This window comes from Gopherus flavomarginatus, chromosome 1 (assembly GCF_025201925.1).
Source record: "Gopherus flavomarginatus isolate rGopFla2 chromosome 1, rGopFla2.mat.asm, whole genome shotgun sequence".
Classification (NCBI taxonomy): domain Eukaryota; kingdom Metazoa; phylum Chordata; order Testudines; family Testudinidae; genus Gopherus; species Gopherus flavomarginatus.
In genome coordinates this window covers 325,065,490-325,082,262 of record NC_066617.1, presented here as the reverse complement: position 1 = coordinate 325,082,262, position 16,773 = coordinate 325,065,490, and the positions used below count along the sequence as shown (strand labels likewise).

Genomic DNA, 16,773 nt, shown 5'->3' with positions numbered 1-16,773 from the left:
AGGGTATGTCCAGACTAGCCGCCATATCGGCGGGTAGCGATCGATTTATCAGGGATCGATATATCGCGTCTCATCTAAATGCGATATATCGATCCCCAAACGCTCCCCAACTCCAGAACTCCACCGGAGCGAGCGGTGGTAGCGGAGTCAGCGGGGGAGGCGTGGACGTCGATCCCGCGTGGTGAGGATGGGAGGTAAGTTAGGATAAGATACTTCAACTTCAGCTACGGTATTCCCATAGCTAAAGTTGCGTATCTTACATCAACACCCCCCCAGTGTAGACCAGGCCTCAGTGTGCACTTCAGTGCAGGTTGTACAAGTTGGGCATAGCCCCTGGGTACGTACTCCACTCACTAACCCACCCTGAAGCTCATGTTGTGCTTTCTCCAGTGCTGCTGTTATCCACGCTAGCTGGATTCAAACCAGCAAGCCTGTGCACAGCTTTTGCTGTGTACGCTACGCAACATGTACACCTAGGGTATCTCTTTAGAATCCTTACTAAAAACAACATTGTAATAATTTTATAACTGTTGGGATGGTTGGGAGGGAATTATCTATATGATCAGTTTCTCCCTTAAGCCCCTTCCCCGCATCTTTATGAAAAATAATTCCCAAAAGTAACTCTTAATAAGAGAGGTCTGTATGTCAGGTCTGTCCAGATAATCTCAAACAGGATGTCAGTATCACTATCTAGGCCAAGAGCATCATTGTGGCTAAGGAAAAGGACCATCTTGGTCATGTTACTAGGACCTAATAGTGAATTCTGTTGTTGCAACTGGCCTAGTTGCAGAGTGAAAGACCCTTAATTTTTCTTTGGGGAAAGTGATGGAACAAAGAAATCAACTTTGTTCTCCAGAGTGTATGAGGCATTGTCACATAACCGTCACACAAAATGGTTTTTTTGAGACCCAAAAAGAATGGCCACTGTGCATCTTTGATCCTCTAAACTATTCTTTTTTTTCCAGAAACTTGGCTTGAATGCGATGACATCAAAGGTCCATATTGTAAAAGACATGAGAGATTTGAAGTTCCTGTTTCAGAGATTCACATTGTCATCTGGGAAAGGAAAGCATCCCAAGTGCCAGATAATATTTGCTCACAAGTCCAAAACGTAAAATCTGAAAATCTTCCTCTTAACGATGCACAGTCAAGTTCTTCTCTAGTGTCAAATTGTGATGGTGATAATGCCGTAGACAAAATAACTCCAGTATGCTACGAAAAGGAGATTGTGGGCATTCCTGCTAATGAACAACAAAAAGTGGCCAGAGAGAATGAAAATAGCTTGCTTTCTGGCTTAGAAAATTTGGCAGATGATGATATTATAACTCTGACACTTGTAGAAATTCAAGTTGATTCTGAAGGTAAACCACTGGACAATGGACAGATAGTGGGAAATAACCTAATTGCTGAAACAGGCTTGCTGAAAGAGCAAGGGTTAGCTTGTTCAGATCAAACTGCATGTACAGACGATGTTTGTAGTCAGACTACCTCCAGCAACGTGTGCACACCGTCTGAAAATGCCTGTATTTCCTCACATCTCGGACAGTTGGATCTAGTGCATACTCCATCTGCTGTTCCTGCAAACCATTGTAGTGACTCGTCCACGCCATCACACGCTCAAAAGGCAGAGGCCAAAGCTAGCCCAGTCAACACTGAGAATATCCTGTTTAATCCAGAACTCCTGCAGAATAAGAAATTACCGTTAATGGAGAACGTTATGCAGAAATCATCTAACACCAGAAACAGAAGCAAAACTGGAGCAGACTCGCAGGCTGCAACTTTGTCTGCTACCAATAATTCCTCCCAGTCTTTGCATAAAGATCAAAAGAGAGGATTTGTAGGAAGTTGGGTAAAGGGGTTATTAAGCAAACATAATACCTTCATGCCTTCAAGTGCCTTAACCCATCATAAGAAAAGTTACAAAAATCCTTCTTTACTAAGAGCTACTGACTTACATCTCCCTAATAAGGGGGCAGCTAATTTTGGTGGCTTTGAAGCCAAGGGTACATGCAAAACAACTGAGGGGGCGCCTAAATCTTCTGTTTGTCAAGATGGAAATCTTCCTCCTTTGTTAACAAACATCACTGGTCCTTCTGCAAATGCTCGTCTACCTGCAGTAAACCCTGTAGTTGATGGTCCAACTTTGAATAAGTCTGGAAGCTCATTGGGCACCTGGAGTAAAGTAATTCAGCCCAACACCCCTATCTTTAATTCCAAACCTAGCCATGGGGAAAATGGACATCACAAATCTGATGTGAAGGATCAAGAATCAAATGCCAAAACTCACAAACTTCGTTTAAAACTGCTTAAAAAACTGAAGGCTAAAAAGAACAAGTTGGCCTCACTTGATAGGCTGGCAAAGACTCAGATGCATAATGGAAGCTCTCCAAACAGAGATGTAGAAGATCTCTTACAATTTGGATCTCCTCATGAAAGTGAATCAGTACAGAACTTACTGAAGGAACTGCAGTATCAGATTGATGCTGCAGATAGTGAATCTGTATATAGTACAAACTCCAACATGTCATTATGCAGTAGCCAGAGTAATGCAGAGTTTTTAGCAGACTTATTGTCGCCTACTTCCATTGTTGCTTCTTCGGAGCTTCCAAAAGATGAGTGTACATATTTGGAAATGGTGGACAGCAATACTACAGCACCAGTGCACAGTGAGAGAACCAACCTCACATGCGTCACTGTGGCAAGCGAAGACCATAATTATTACAGTCCTGTAAAAGAAAGCAAGTATGAAGGTAACACAGACTCACTAATAAACAAATCCTGCTTGAAAAGACTTTCCTTTGAAAGCCCCACAAAGGAGGATATCCTTGAAGACCTGTTCTCCCCTGCAGTGTTGAACTCAATTGCAAGCGACATAGATTTACCTCATTTTGATGAAACTCTGTTTGAAACTTGAATTGCTGTAATATTCGTTTTTAACACTTGAGAATTTTGTATATCAGCTTTCACACAAAGTATTATTAAATTATATTTTCAAACTAGTTTATTTGCACGCTGGCTGTACTTGAACATTGAAAATCTGAAGTATTTGTCTCTTACATTTCATTGTAGCTGTTGAATAAGATTATTAGTCTTTAACTTTTCCAATTAAATAACTGAGAAAGTTGATCTTTCACAATCTTTTAGTGAACGTTAATCTTTTTTTCACCTGGTTCAATGTGCATTTTTGTGTTTAATTTTAGAAAGGTGAAAATAAAATACATTGTTTTCTGGACCACAGGAGTAATACCTATAAGTTACTGGATTATTTTTCAAACTATCCAGATTCCTGTTGTCTGTTTTAAATAGTAGGCAAAATTAATGTAACATTTCAAGGGTGTTGTGCAGAGTTCCTTTACCATTTTCACAGCTGCTGTTTTGATAAGATCTGCCTATGTAAATACTACTCAAATTCAGCTGGAAAGGGGGATTTGAAAGCAGAAACTTCCCCTTATAAGGTGATAGTGCATCCTAGGGCTTACCTTCTGGGTAAACAAGAGCATAATAGCGCACACCTTATTTGGGGCAATTAAAGTAGATAGGGTTTGGCCATGAATTTGCAGCACCAAATAAGATTTAACACATAGTATCAAATTTTAATGGTTGTATATAACACTTAAAATATCCTTGTGAGTTAATATAAAAAAAAATCTTCACTTCTGCAAATCTACTTACCAGATAATTATGCTTTCTAAGGAATTATCTTTTAAATGAGGAATCACTTCTCTCATCACTGACTTTTCCTGGCTGGATCTGCATGCTTCTGCCTGTACAGGAGAGAAAACAGGATGAGGAAGAGAGGAGGTTAGTTGGGAGAGAGAGAGAGTGGAGGAAGATAAGTTTTCTTTTTTTTTTTTTTTGTTTTGATTTGTTTGATTCTTATTGCCACTAATGGGAGTCATACATTCTTACACACTGATCTGAGGCTGCTCCATTCCCTAATTTGGTCAGCTGTATGTTTTTCAGACATGAAAAATAAAAAATATTTAACAATTTTTTAGTAATACCCTAAATACTACATTCATTGTATTCCTGAACACAGATTCATAGCATTTAAGGGAAGAAGGGCCCATTTTATATACAGGAGCTCAGACTAGAATATCTCAAGCCCTTAAATTTTACCCAGTTACCCCAGTACTGAGCCCAATAACTTGTCTGATTAAAGAATAACCTGTTTAGGTAAAGCATGTTCCCTAGAAAGGCATCCAGTTTCCAACGAGAGAGAGAATCTATCCCTACTTCCTGTGGCATGTTGTTCCAATGTTAATCACACTCACTGCTATATTGCATCTAATATGAAAGCTGACTTAAGCTTTTAGCCACTGGTTCTTGTTTTGCCTTTCTCCACTAGATTAAGGAGCCTGTTAGTAGTATCTGGTATTTTTTCCCCATGAAGATACTTATGAGGCATTCAAATCACCTCTCAATTTTTTTGCTAAACTAAACATTGAGCTTTTTTAAGTCTTAGTGTAAAGTATTTTCTCCAGATTAAGCTTTTTTTTGTGGCTCTTTCATACACCCCCCAAGTTTTCAATGTACTTGTTGAAATGCAGACACCAGAACTGTTTGCACTATTGCAGTATCATCTGTAAACATCTTGCCAGTGCTGTATACAGAGGTAGAATCACCTCATGCTCCTACACCTCACTACTCCTATTTATACGTCCTAGCTGTGTGGTAGCATTTTTTGCATTACAGTGGCAGCTTACATTGAGTTTCTTGTCTACTATGCCCCCTAAATCCTCTTCATGTTTCCCGGTGAGTAGGTATGGCCTGCTTTCCTTTTCCTACATGTATAACTTTGCATTGGGCTGTACTAAAACACAGACAACTTTGTTTGAATGGTTTCAGACCATTCTCTGACTGCCTTTTCTATTAGAGCTCGAGATCCTGCTTAGTCCACTGTAAAAAGGAAGATGAACGAACACAGTACACTAAAATTACAAAAACCAGTGTCTGGTCTATACACTTTTTATAGTGGTGTAACTTTTATTTAAAAAAAATAATCACATCCCTCACCAAAATGACTACATTGTGGGCAGTTATACTGGTATAAAGTTGCCTTATACTAATGTGACATACCCGGGTACAGTCCAGACCAAAGCGTAGCTGGGTCACCCCTGCCATGTAACTTGGCATGCCCTTTACAATGCCTTGCTGCTGTAGCCTCCAAACTGTACTGCTCCCAAACAGCCTCCAGCATGTAAGTCACTCCCAGCAATGTCTGTGTGTGCTGCAGCCAGCCAGCCAGCCACGCCTTTGCTCTTACCAGCCTTAAAGACTCCCACAGCTTACACCAACATGCTCCTATCCCAGATTCTTCCCCCATAAACCTATGTCCTGCATTATCCAGCCCTCATCTGGACAGCACAAATAGATTGTTCATTTCAGAGAATAATGTGCACACAATTTGTCACTCCGAATGGAGTTACCCAGACACTTCAACTTGAACATACTGGATTAGATATAGTTAATGGAGTCTCTCTCAAAACAATAAAACAAGTTTCAGTGAATACCAGCAAGGCAGCATAAAAATTAGAAACGGTCACAAGAAAAATAAAGATGAAAATGCTTACTGGTGCTTAACGATATTAAATTCAAATTGCAGTTTTCTCACCATGTGCTTTCAGCAGCCTTACTGACCAAACTCCTCAGGCTACAGCAGCAAGGACTCATTCCTCAGAGTCCAACAGCTGCTTCCTTTGTCTCTTCAGGTGCAGAGAATGAGGCTGGCGGGGTAGAGAGAGAGGGGTACCTTGGGGTGTTTGTCCCTCCTTTTTATAGCCCCCCTCTTGAAAACCCATTTCCAGATGAGATCCAGGAGACAGAGTCTATGTGGAAAGACGTTCCCTCCTGGGTTGTTGGGTTTTTCCCCTCACCTGTTTGAACTTCCTTTGTTTTACCTCCCTGCATAATAACTCTATTTACTGCTTACATGGAACTTAAGGCAAGCACACATTGCTTCTGTTGTTAAAGACAAAACGGGATTTCTGCCTGGGCTGAGCTATGGGGCTTGGCGTGTGTTAACATCATATGAGGGAATCTTAAATGCCACATATTATGTTGCCACACATATTTACCAAGTATCAGAGGGGTAGCCATGTTAGTCTGGATCTGTAAAAGCAGCAAAGAGTCCTGTGGCACCTTATAGACTAACAGACGTATTGGAGCATGAGCTTTCATGGGTGAATACCCACTTCGTCGGATGCATGCATCACTCTTTGCATATTTTACCAAGACACTACTGACCAGCAAATTGAGTTGTCAAATGATAATCTTTGTACAAGGTATGCCTTATAAGTTACTATAATAGTGTGTAAAGTATGAACTTGGGGGTGTTTTGTCACAAGTATAACATTTCCTTTTCCTTCCTTTTCAGAATAGACTCTACAGCTCTAAGCAGCATTACACCAGTATAACTGCATCCCTAATAGGAGGTTGTACCACTTTAACTATCCAAGTACAGTTAAAGCAGTACAGTTTTGTGTGTAGTCAAGCCCTTAAAGCAGAAGTGAAAGAAATGAGGATTATTTGATTTCATTGTTGTTATGAATTCAGTCATTTTTTAATGAGAAAAGCCTGATCTTTTTTCTGCAGTTATCCCTTGGTATTCCATTTCCTATCTATCCATTCAGCTTCTCATGGCCTCTCCCCCAAGTAAAAGGTCATAATGATATTTCTCTTTCTGCGCTCTTAGAAGGCTGATATGGTTGATTTTGGACATATAAGAATGACCATGAGGGTAGTGTTGTGCACAAGCCTGAGTGACGGTAAATTATGTTGTGACATTTATGGTCATTCATCTTTCAGCTGCCAGAGTTGCATACTCTAAATCTGTCCCCTGCTATTTCAAGCCTCCCCATAGTTCTTGTAGTTACAATGGAATGTAAGTTTCATCACAGGACATGACTACAAAACAAGAGATGGTCTTGGATTGCTTGGACCAATTCCATGCAACCTTTGAAAAATCAGGCCAGCAACCTTGAAGGGACTCAGTCTTAAACTGTTTCTGTAACAAATATGGCTATGTACATCAAAGTATCGCTCCATGCAGGGGCCTTTGTCTTTTAACCAAAAGTCAGTTCTTGTCAAGGGTCTGAGCTTCTCCTTGGTTTTAGGTGTCTTTACTAATGTCTCAGGATAAGGAAAAAACAAGCACCAATGACTAAATGTAAAGTAGCATGAATACATCTGGTGCAGTGTTCATCTGTCTGAATTGTGCTGTTGAGAAAAATGGTACTAACCACAACTAGAGTGGTTAGTAAATAGGGTGTCTTAGAGAAACTACACCTTATTTACTAATAAAAGACAATGCAGGGGTGCAGTTGGTTATGTGCAAGGGTGTAAACAATACATCTGGAAAGGAATTATAAAGGGTATGAAAGAATAATTAAAGGTAGCAGGGTTAAATTAAACTCAAACATATAAAATTAAATTATAGCTGAGACCAGGGCAAGTTCATAGAGCCATTTTAACCTCATCTTCCCAAAAGTGGTGGCCAACCTTATAGAAGACAATTTTTCCTAAACTGAAGCATGGCAAAGCTGCACTAACAAACCTGTTCTGAGTTCTCTGTATCTATTTTACCCCCTTTGGGCAAATTTTCCAATAGAGGATGAGAACAAGCTCTGAAGTTAAAAAAACACAACATTCTTTTCCCTATCTTCTCCCCCACACACAAAAAAACCCCACCTTAGAGTTCAGTAGTTGCTGCACTCCTTTTTGTTTCAGGTTAGTTTTTTTTCTAGTTTTCTGCAGGTGAGGGCTCTTTGATTATTATCACAGACATGTTCTTCCAAAACAACTTCAAATGTATTGGTGTGTAAAACAATCACTGTGAAACAGACACGTAGCCACCTTTTCTACACAAGCACTTAATGCTATATGTGGAACAATAAATAATTGTGATTTGGGATTTTGAAGCAAATGTTCTCCCTGTATGACACCAGTGAGAACCCACATTTTCTGTCTGTGATTTGTCAGGGACCTAGGCTGTGCTAGGGTGAATCTTGCATTGCTTAAAAGTTAGGCTCCTAGAAACTCACAGGAACAACACTGCAGTCCCCACAGCCTGAATGGGGGGAGAGAGGTGCTTTAGAATGCAGTGCACAAAAGCCAGCAGGCTACAGGGGGACCCACTTAACCTACCCACAGGAGATAGTGCTGAGAGGGGTGTATTTTAAGCCCTGCCTGTCTCATGGAGTTAAGTGCCTAAGCCAGGGGTGGGCAATAATTTTTGCAGGGGGGCCACTCCACAAATTTCGGTTAAGTCATTACTAGCCACATATTTCTACTATATTAATGGAGGGGGTGTGAGGCTCTGGGAGGGAGTTTGGGTGCAGGAGGGAGCTCCAGGCTGGTGCAGGATATAGGAGAGAGTTTGGCTGCAGGAGGGGGTTCTGACCTGGGGCAGGGAGGTGGGGTGTGAGGTGCAGGCTCTGGCTAGGAGGTGCTTACCACAGGCAACTCCTGGGCAGCAGCACAGCAGAGCTCAGGCAGGCTGCCTGCAAGCTGTGGCCCCATGCTGCTCCCAGAAGCAGCCGACTGCTGCTGGCACATCTCTGTGCACCCCTTAGCAGGAGGGAGGCAATGAATCTCCATGTGTTGCCTGTATCCGCAAGTACTGCTGGTTTCTGGCCACTGGGAGCTGTGAGGATGGTGCTGGGGGTGAGGGCATCGCATGGAGCCGTGGCCTCCCTCCTGCCGCCAGGGCTGCACAGAGACATGCCAGCAGCAGCCGGCTGCCTTCAGGAGGGGGTGTGGCCATGGCAGCGCCCCGCTGTGCAGCAGGACTTTTAGCCGCCCAGAGCTCATGAGGGGGCAGCCAAAAAGCCTGGTGGGCCGGACAGAAATGGTATGTAGCCCAAATCCAGCTCACGAGCTGTATTTTGCCCATCCCTGGCCTAAGCCTAGGCTACTTATGTTCCATAGATGGCAATCTCTCTCAAGGAGTCAGGTGGTTTAGGCACTCTTGTTTCTTGTGAGACCGAGGAAAGCACCTACCTCCTTCAGGACAAATCCACTAATAACACTTCTGACTTCATGCTTTTAGCCCAAGGGCTCAAGCACTCACCTGGGATGTGGGAGACTCAGGTTCAATTCTACCCTCTGCTGGGGGAGCGGTTGAACAGGGGCCTCCCCACGCGCAGAAGAGTGCTGTAACTACTGGGATATTGTGATGTGGGGCTGTCTCAATCTCTTCTGGTGAAGCTGCTCAACTGGGTATAAATAATTAAATAGGAGAGAAGGGGGACTGAATCTTGGGTCCTCCACTACCCAGGTCTGTACCCTAACCCACAGCCTATAAAGTCACTCTCTCTCTGGCCCTATTCTCTTAGCCACTGTTCCCACAGTAAATCAGTTGTGCCAAAAGGGCACAGCGGGTTACCTTCCAAGCAGATTATTACGTACGCAGTTCCATAAATTCTACAGTGCTTAATTTTTGCCAGGGCTGAGCCCCAGCACCTCTAGGTTTAGGCAGTTCATAGTCCCAGCCCCACAGGGCTTGCTGTATCAGTTATGAATGTAACAAAATTGCTTGAGACCCAGCACTTATTTCATTACAAATTAAGCACTGCAAAAGCATACAGGGTGTTTTAAAGTCAACTAAGACTCAGTCCCTGCTCTGAAGAGCTTACAAGTTACATTTAAACATGGGAGACAACACACTCGGAGAGGGAAGGGAGGATATGTTTGACAAAATCGTAAGGCTGCTTAAGTCTGCAGTGTGTGTAACAAGCTCATTCCATGTTTTTTCATACAGATTTAACTTTTTAAAACTATCCTGTGTGGGGTATGTATGGAGACTAGTCAATACATGTGCATATAGCAGGTTCCAAGGGCTGGTCACGAGGAGGTGAAATGATAGGGAGGGAACATAAAAGAGCAGGAGTTTACTCACTGGCTTTGATGGAGGCAGGTGACCCCCAATTTACCCCCTTGGCTTGATGGCTTGAGATAGGCTGGCTGTTATTCCAGGTGCACTGAGGCCTTTTAAGGGTTATACCCAGAAGGCTAGTGCTAGTAGTGCAAGTGGGGCTGCTTAGAATAAATGCACCTAGTGTCATTCTCTTCCTTCTCTAGTGAGAGGCTCAGGATGAGTTTACTAATCCCACCCCTCTTTAGGGAATGGCTTAATGGTAGTGAAAACTTGGAGGAACTAGGTCTTGCATGGTGCCCCAGGGTAGGGTGAGAGGAGTGATACAATCCTGCCCCCATCTTAGTAGTGTAAGAAGAATGGGACAGGGGAACCAAACATAAATTTAACAGTCTATAGGTACATACAACATGATGCCATGTCTTGCAGTTTTAGTGTGAGAGTTGGTGTTTTTCTTAAAGCACTGGTTTGTGGAATCCTGGGGTTTGGTGAGACTATCAGTTTTTGTCTTTTAAGAAAGTGCCTTTCCAGTGCTCATGCTTTCAGAGAAGGCTGGAAAACAGGATCCAAATGTAACCCAAAGGCTCAAATGTCAGAAAAATAAAATAACCCAACATTTAAAATAGCTACTTAAGCCAATCTCATGATGTTGGGGGACCCACCTGACTCATAATTGTATAATCTGTGTGGTTGTCAATACTGTATGTATCAATTCTTCCTACTACTCTACTTTTCTCCTCCCCTACCCAGTACAGCATCCCTTTGTGTGTGTTTTTGTATTAAAATCAACTTATTTTTTTATCATCTCCAAATTTTCAATTATTCAATTCTCTGTTCAGGTAGCCAGTACTGTGGGTTCTTGGGGGGGAGGCAGGGGAGAACAATTGGGATTCTCAGTACCCAAAATAAATGGAAGTAAACTGTGGATTTTGGCACCCTAGAAACAGCTGACATTTTTGGTTGTCTGTCTCTTCCCCCTGAAGCGATGACTTTAAATTTAAGGAAAAGTTGTTTTTGTTTTTCATACCTACTCCTGCTTTCCCCCATAAACTATAATACAGTAGCAACAATTTTTCCCTTTGTCCTCAGTTCCAGTGTCTTCCACTACACCCAGCTGGAATTAAGTTAATTGGCTGGGAATCTGCTGAAATAATTGCCATAAAATGGTCAATACTGACATTAGGCTTCAGATAAAAACACAATTGCTGCTAGGGAGAGTTTCTTTCTTTGAAGGCTGTTATTCCAAAATGTCTGCTGAGTCAGGCAGACATCACTACTTAAATTTACACTAATTTCTTCTTGTGCGTGTTATCTTCCTAATGATAAGAGCAGAGATTTAATTTTTTAAGTGAAAGTTCACAGCCTGGAGATAGGCAAATTCAAAATGTACAAGAGCAATTAGCTGGTCAGGTAATTCCATTATACTGGGCTCCTGGGGTGTAGCTGAGCAACATTTCCTCCACTGCAGAGATTAATCAACTAGAGAAAATTATGCCAAGCACCACAGTCTGACTGTAGAGCTGGTATTTGCTTTTGTCTTTTTAAAAAGGAGACCCATACTAGTACCATTTCAATCTCAGCTGTTTTTAAAACGACTTTTAACAAAACAATTAAAAAGAACATTTTTTGGTCCTAGCTTAACCATGGTCGTATATGGGGAAAGTTACATGTTTGGGATTCCAGCAAAGCTAGTTGTGCAACTGATATATAACTCATCTTGCTGCATTTCAACATTTTGCTTAAATGAAATCAGTGATTGTTCAAGTAACAACAAAGAAACCCGATGCTTATAAATGGTGAGAGGCCTATGGCACTGTTACAGGCTGTTCTGCTACAAGACTGGGCCCTGGGCAATGGGAAAACTTGGTGCACGACCGCTCAATTTTGTGCTCAAGTTTCTTTGCTGTTTGATGCCATTTGGAAAAAACCCTACAATTCATACTAAATAACTCGACTTAATTCTTTTTAAAATCGGGTTAACACTGCCTGGTTTTTGTGTGACAGCTTGTGGAAAGACAAATCCAGAACGAAAGGATTTCACTCTATAGGCCACATTAAGATCATTTCAGAGTAGTAGATAAAATTTAGTCCCTATTAAAGGCTTAATGAAAACTCTCTCCCGCCCCCAAACCCTAACAAAAATGTGAATTTATCATAGCAGCTGCAAGGGTAAGGAACCTGGGACTATAATTTAGGGAGAGCTGCCATGTTGTTTAGCTCATCATTGATACAATTCAAAGGAGAACTTCACAGCGCGGTGTGTTCTAAGTCTGAAAATGCAGGAGGGGAGTCAGAAAAAAATAAACGAAGCGATCTGTTTCCGCCCGGTTTCGAACCGGGGACCTTTCGCGTGTTAGGCGAACGTGATAACCACTACACTACGGAAACCCCACTGGCTTTAGGCTTTCCCGTGGTTTCTATTACACGTTACGTACACGCGTGGTTGTGCCTTATTAATACTTTGGTGTGTAGGTTTGTTCAGTGCTGGATGCAGAAACAACTTAGCGCTACGGGGCTTCTATTTTTTTGACAGAGTTTGCCGAAGGCGCAGGAATATGGTCTCTGGCTACAGACGCTACCTGCGGTGTCTGTATCTGTGGCCTTCCTGCTCCCACCGCGCCCAGCCCCGCCCCAGGCTGACAGCGCCGAGCACACAGGACACCGCGACCCGGCTGGGACAGGCTCGCTAGCGAGGCAGGAAACTTTCTTTGTTGAGCAAACGCCCCCCCGCCTGTTCAGTGCGAGCGCGAAGGGAGGGGGGCGGAGGGCTGCGCGGGTGCCAGCTCCGGGTGTGCATTGATCCCCCCTCCCCCGTGCGGGGAGCGGAGCACAGCGCCCGCCGGGCCGGCAGCGGGGCACTGTCCGGTGGCGCTCCCAGCCCGGCCCAGCCGCTACACTAAAAAGTGCCCGGCCGGGAGCAGAGCGAGCCTCCCCCCGTGCAATCAGCACCGCGGTGGGTAGCAGCCCCCCGGGAATAAAACGCTCCCCCCCGGCGTCCCTGGGTGGGCTCGAACCACCAACCTTTCGGTTAACAGCCGAACGCGCTAACCGATTGCGCCACAGAGACCAAGGCGGGAAAGTAGCCCGCGCGAGGGGTAGTGAGGGGCGCCGCCGGCTGGGCGGTGAGCGCGAGCCCCGGGCGCTGAGCGATGCTGGGGGGGGGGGGGGCGCTGGGGGCGCTCCTGCGGCGGAGCGGGGAGCCGGGGTGCAGCGGGGGGGGGCTGCCGTGCGGGTGCACGGGACCGGGGTGAGGGGGCGCCCCAGGAATGGGAGAAGCAGGCGGCGCCATGGCAACAGAAGGGGTCCATGGGGGGGAGAACGGGGCTCGGCAAGACAATGGGGCGCAGGGGAAGTGGAGCAGCCGGAGGGGGGTGACTCTGCGCGACGCTCTGCTGCTGCGGGGAGCCGACCCCAGCCTGCCCCGGCAGCTGATCGCACCGCGCGGGCCCCTCCGCAGCGTCCTTACCGGCAGGCGGGGAACTGCCGAGCCAGGCGGGTTAAATTTACCCGAGCCAGCCACCCCCTGGCCATTAGCGCCTTGAGTAGCTTCAGTGCCGCGCTAGTCACTTGCCGGGAAATCCCCTTCTCTCTCCACCGTGTCCCACCGCCCCAGGGCCCTTAGTGACCCGCATGGTTCTCTGCTCACTCCACGGCAGTTACACACTCTGCACCTCGGTGCCTCTCTCACCCCTCCCCCCCAGTCAGGAATTTAACAAATCAATTACTGCTTCCTTAGGGAAGGAATTTGTCCTTTATAGCTATAAAGCACTTAACACGCCTTCTCTCCAATCTGATTTATCCATAGTGCAGTACTACACATTTCAGAATCATGGAGACATGCTGAATAAGGAGAGAGGGGGGCTGTATGGAGACTGAGGGCTGTCCAGTCCTACAGGAAGTGTTTCACAAACAATGGCAATACAGTAATAATGCTTTGCTTATTTTTCATCCAGAGGTGTCAGCACGCTTCAAAAAAGTGCTTATGAATCAGTATTTTATTTCACAGGTGGGTAAACTGAGGCAGAGAGTAAATCAGTTACATGATCCCAAACAGAGACCAACTGTCCTGTCTCCTAATCCTGTGTTCTAATTCCTCACGTTGCCGGTCTTCGATCTGAGTGTTTTTCTTTCAGCCTGCAAACACAAGGTCCAAAGATGTCCATGAGAAGATTTGTGTATTCAGTACAGATTTGCCTTGCTGTTTGGAAGAGAAAATTGCTGCCCTTGGTTTTACCTTTTGTGAATTCCCTAACACTAACCCTGTCCTTTCCCTCACATGAGGCACACAGCATTACAACAACTGTGATTTGGGATGAGGGAACGATGGTTTTAGAGATAGCAGAATGCTTTACAACTCTTTAGAAATGTAAAAATGGAGATGTTTTTAAAAATATATACATACTGGTCCAGAAAATAGTGAGGTGGGTGTTCATTCAGATGAAATGATTAGTGAGTGAGTCACAATACTACAGAAGGACAGCGAGGGAGGATGGGCAGCAAGTATTTGGATTCTGGCACAGCTGTGGTTACAAGTGTGGCTCTGAAGAGGCAAACAGTACATAAGGTCTCAGCATCATGTGGCTACACTGGAACTCAGCTTCTGCAGAATCTAAGCTTTCTTATAAAAAAGAAAAGTACCTTTCTAGGCCTCTAGGGCTGCAGAGTGACTCTTTCAAGCATGGAGAACATGCACAGGAAAGCTCATGCTCAAACAAATTTGTCAGTCTCTAAGGTGCCACAAGTACTTCTGTTCTTCTTACTAGTGTCATGGTGTCTGCTTGAGTCCAGACACCTGAAATAGTGATTCAGAGGGTGAACCACCCTTACCCTGTTGATCTCAATCCTGAGGCAACGTTAAAGCGCAGGGAGGACACTTCATTGTCTCCATTACTGGTATCATTGCCAGGGGCAGCTCCAGGCACCAGCATACCAAGTGTGTGCCTGGGGCAGCAAGCCACGAGGGGGGCACTCTGCCAGTCGCTGGGAGGGCAGGAGGCAGGTTGCCTTCGGCGGCATGCCTGCGGAGGGTCCGCTGGTCCCATGGCTTCGGCGGACCTCCTGCAGGTGCACTGCCGAATCCGCGGGACCAGGGACCTCCCACAGGCAAGCCGCTGAAGGCAGCCTGCCTGCCATGCTTGGGGTGGCAAAATAGCTAGAGCTGCCCCTGATCATTGCTGATCATTTTTGGGAATGGAACAGGAACAGGGGTGGGAATTGGAAGTTGCTGCAGGGAAGCAAATATAAAGGGAAGGACTGAAGAGATTCACAAAAATAGAAAAAAGGGAGAGAAACAAAGAGAAACGAAGGGCAGAAGTAGCAGAGGCCTATGTTTACACAGAGTATTAAGCATGACAGTAACATACTGAATAACTAATAAAAGAGTAGTTACTACATAATGGCTGTATTCACCTATTAATCCCTATGCAAACCTCCCAGTGACACAACTGGGAAATCTGGTAAGGATTGAGGTGAGTATGAAGTCCTGAATTTATATCCCATCCCACCGAGCATACTTAAATATGGTCTTCAGCCCTCTCCTCTAAATGAGTTAGATGTAAAATGCATCACAAAAACCCTAAAAAGAAAGGTACAACTGAAAGGAGGGAAAGTCCTTAAAGTCTTTTTAGAATGATTACTTTAAATACTTTATGCTTGTCTCATTAGTTTGGCCAAGAAAACATTCTGTAAAGAATCTGCTTGGTAAAAGTAAATGCAGGGGAAGGCTTTATAACACTGTGATTAGTGGAAAGGGACACAATCAACTTGAAATCTTGGCCATAAAAAACAATTAGTTTAAAGTAATTTCAGTTACCTGACTATGAGCAACCCTACCAATTGTTGTGGTTTTGGAACCACATTTTTCTATTTTTTTAACCTGTTTTTCTCTCCCTGTTGCGGTTTGAAAAGCCACACAAACAGCAGGAGAAACTAAGGCCTCAGTCTTGCAAATATTTTACAGTTTGGGGTATTGAAACAATTCCACTGAGTAAATAGTTGAAGTCAATAGGACTACTCTGGTGATGAGTAAAGCTACATATTGCTTAAGTGTTTGCTGGAGCAGGGCCTAACAGAATATATAGAGGAAACAATGAAACTGACTATACACAAAGCTCTGTCAAATACACAACTGAGATAAAGAGCAGGACTATTTTTTCTCTAATGTCCTTCCTTTAGTTCAGGGGTCGACAATCTGCAGCACGCGTGCCAAAGGCTGCACGTGGGCTGATTTTTAGTGGCATGCTGCTGCCAGCCAGGGTCCCAGCCGCCGGCCCCGCTCAGCCCGCTGCCGGCTTGGATTACAGAACCCCACACAAGCAGTATGATAAGTCGCTCAGCCCGCTGCCAGTCTGGGGTCCTGGCTGCCAGCCCCACTCAGCCCGCTGCCGGCCTGGATTACAGAACCCCACACCAGCAGTATGATAAGTCGCTCAGCCCACTGCCAGTCTGGGGTCCTGACCGCCGGCCCCACTCAGCCTGCTGCCAGCATGGATGAGTGGCTCAGCCTGCTGCCGGTCTGGGGTTCCGTCTGCCGCCCACACTGCTGGTCTGGCACGTGAAACTTTTTACGAAACCTTAAATTAATGAAGACTTGGCACACTCCTTCTCAAGAGTTGCTGACCCCTGCTTTAGTTATAGGAATCTTAGGTGTCACTTGTAACAAAGGTATGTTAAAAAATAAAATCCAGAGAGCAGTGTAATTTTTTAGACTGACAGTGTCTCAGACACCAGCCACATCTTCCCTTGTTGCTGCTTTGTGGATGGTTTAAATTACATCCAGGGCTTCCTAGGAACCCCGCTGGGAAAAGTTGCTATGGGGATGGGCTGAATCAGTGCATCTTGACTGGCCTCTATGACCCGTCCCTGCCCAGCACCACTCACTTTAAGCAGGCTAGGGGAAG

General features: G+C 44.7%; 1 protein-coding gene and 2 non-coding genes across 6 annotated transcripts in view; 1 reads left to right on the top strand and 2 right to left on the bottom strand.

The window, feature by feature from the left end:
• Nucleotides 1-2,999, top strand: part of USPL1 (ubiquitin specific peptidase like 1) — a 32,020-nt gene extending 29,021 nt beyond the window's left edge. For all 4 annotated transcript variants that reach the window (XM_050937164.1, XM_050937163.1, XM_050937165.1 and 1 more), the window contains one exon: nt 966-2,999. In XM_050937164.1, coding sequence (XP_050793121.1) covers nt 966-2,914 — 1,949 coding nt within the window. In that variant the 3' untranslated portion in view covers nt 2,915-2,999. The remainder of the gene's footprint in view (nt 1-965) is intronic.
• A 9,190-nt stretch (nt 3,000-12,189) lies between these two features.
• TRNAV-AAC (transfer RNA valine (anticodon AAC)) lies at nt 12,190-12,262 on the bottom strand. The gene has a single exon. It is a non-coding gene; the product is annotated as a tRNA-Val (tRNA).
• A 605-nt stretch (nt 12,263-12,867) lies between these two features.
• TRNAN-GUU (transfer RNA asparagine (anticodon GUU)) lies at nt 12,868-12,941 on the bottom strand. The gene has a single exon. It is a non-coding gene; the product is annotated as a tRNA-Asn (tRNA).
• Nucleotides 12,942-16,773: the final 3,832 nt, after the last annotated feature.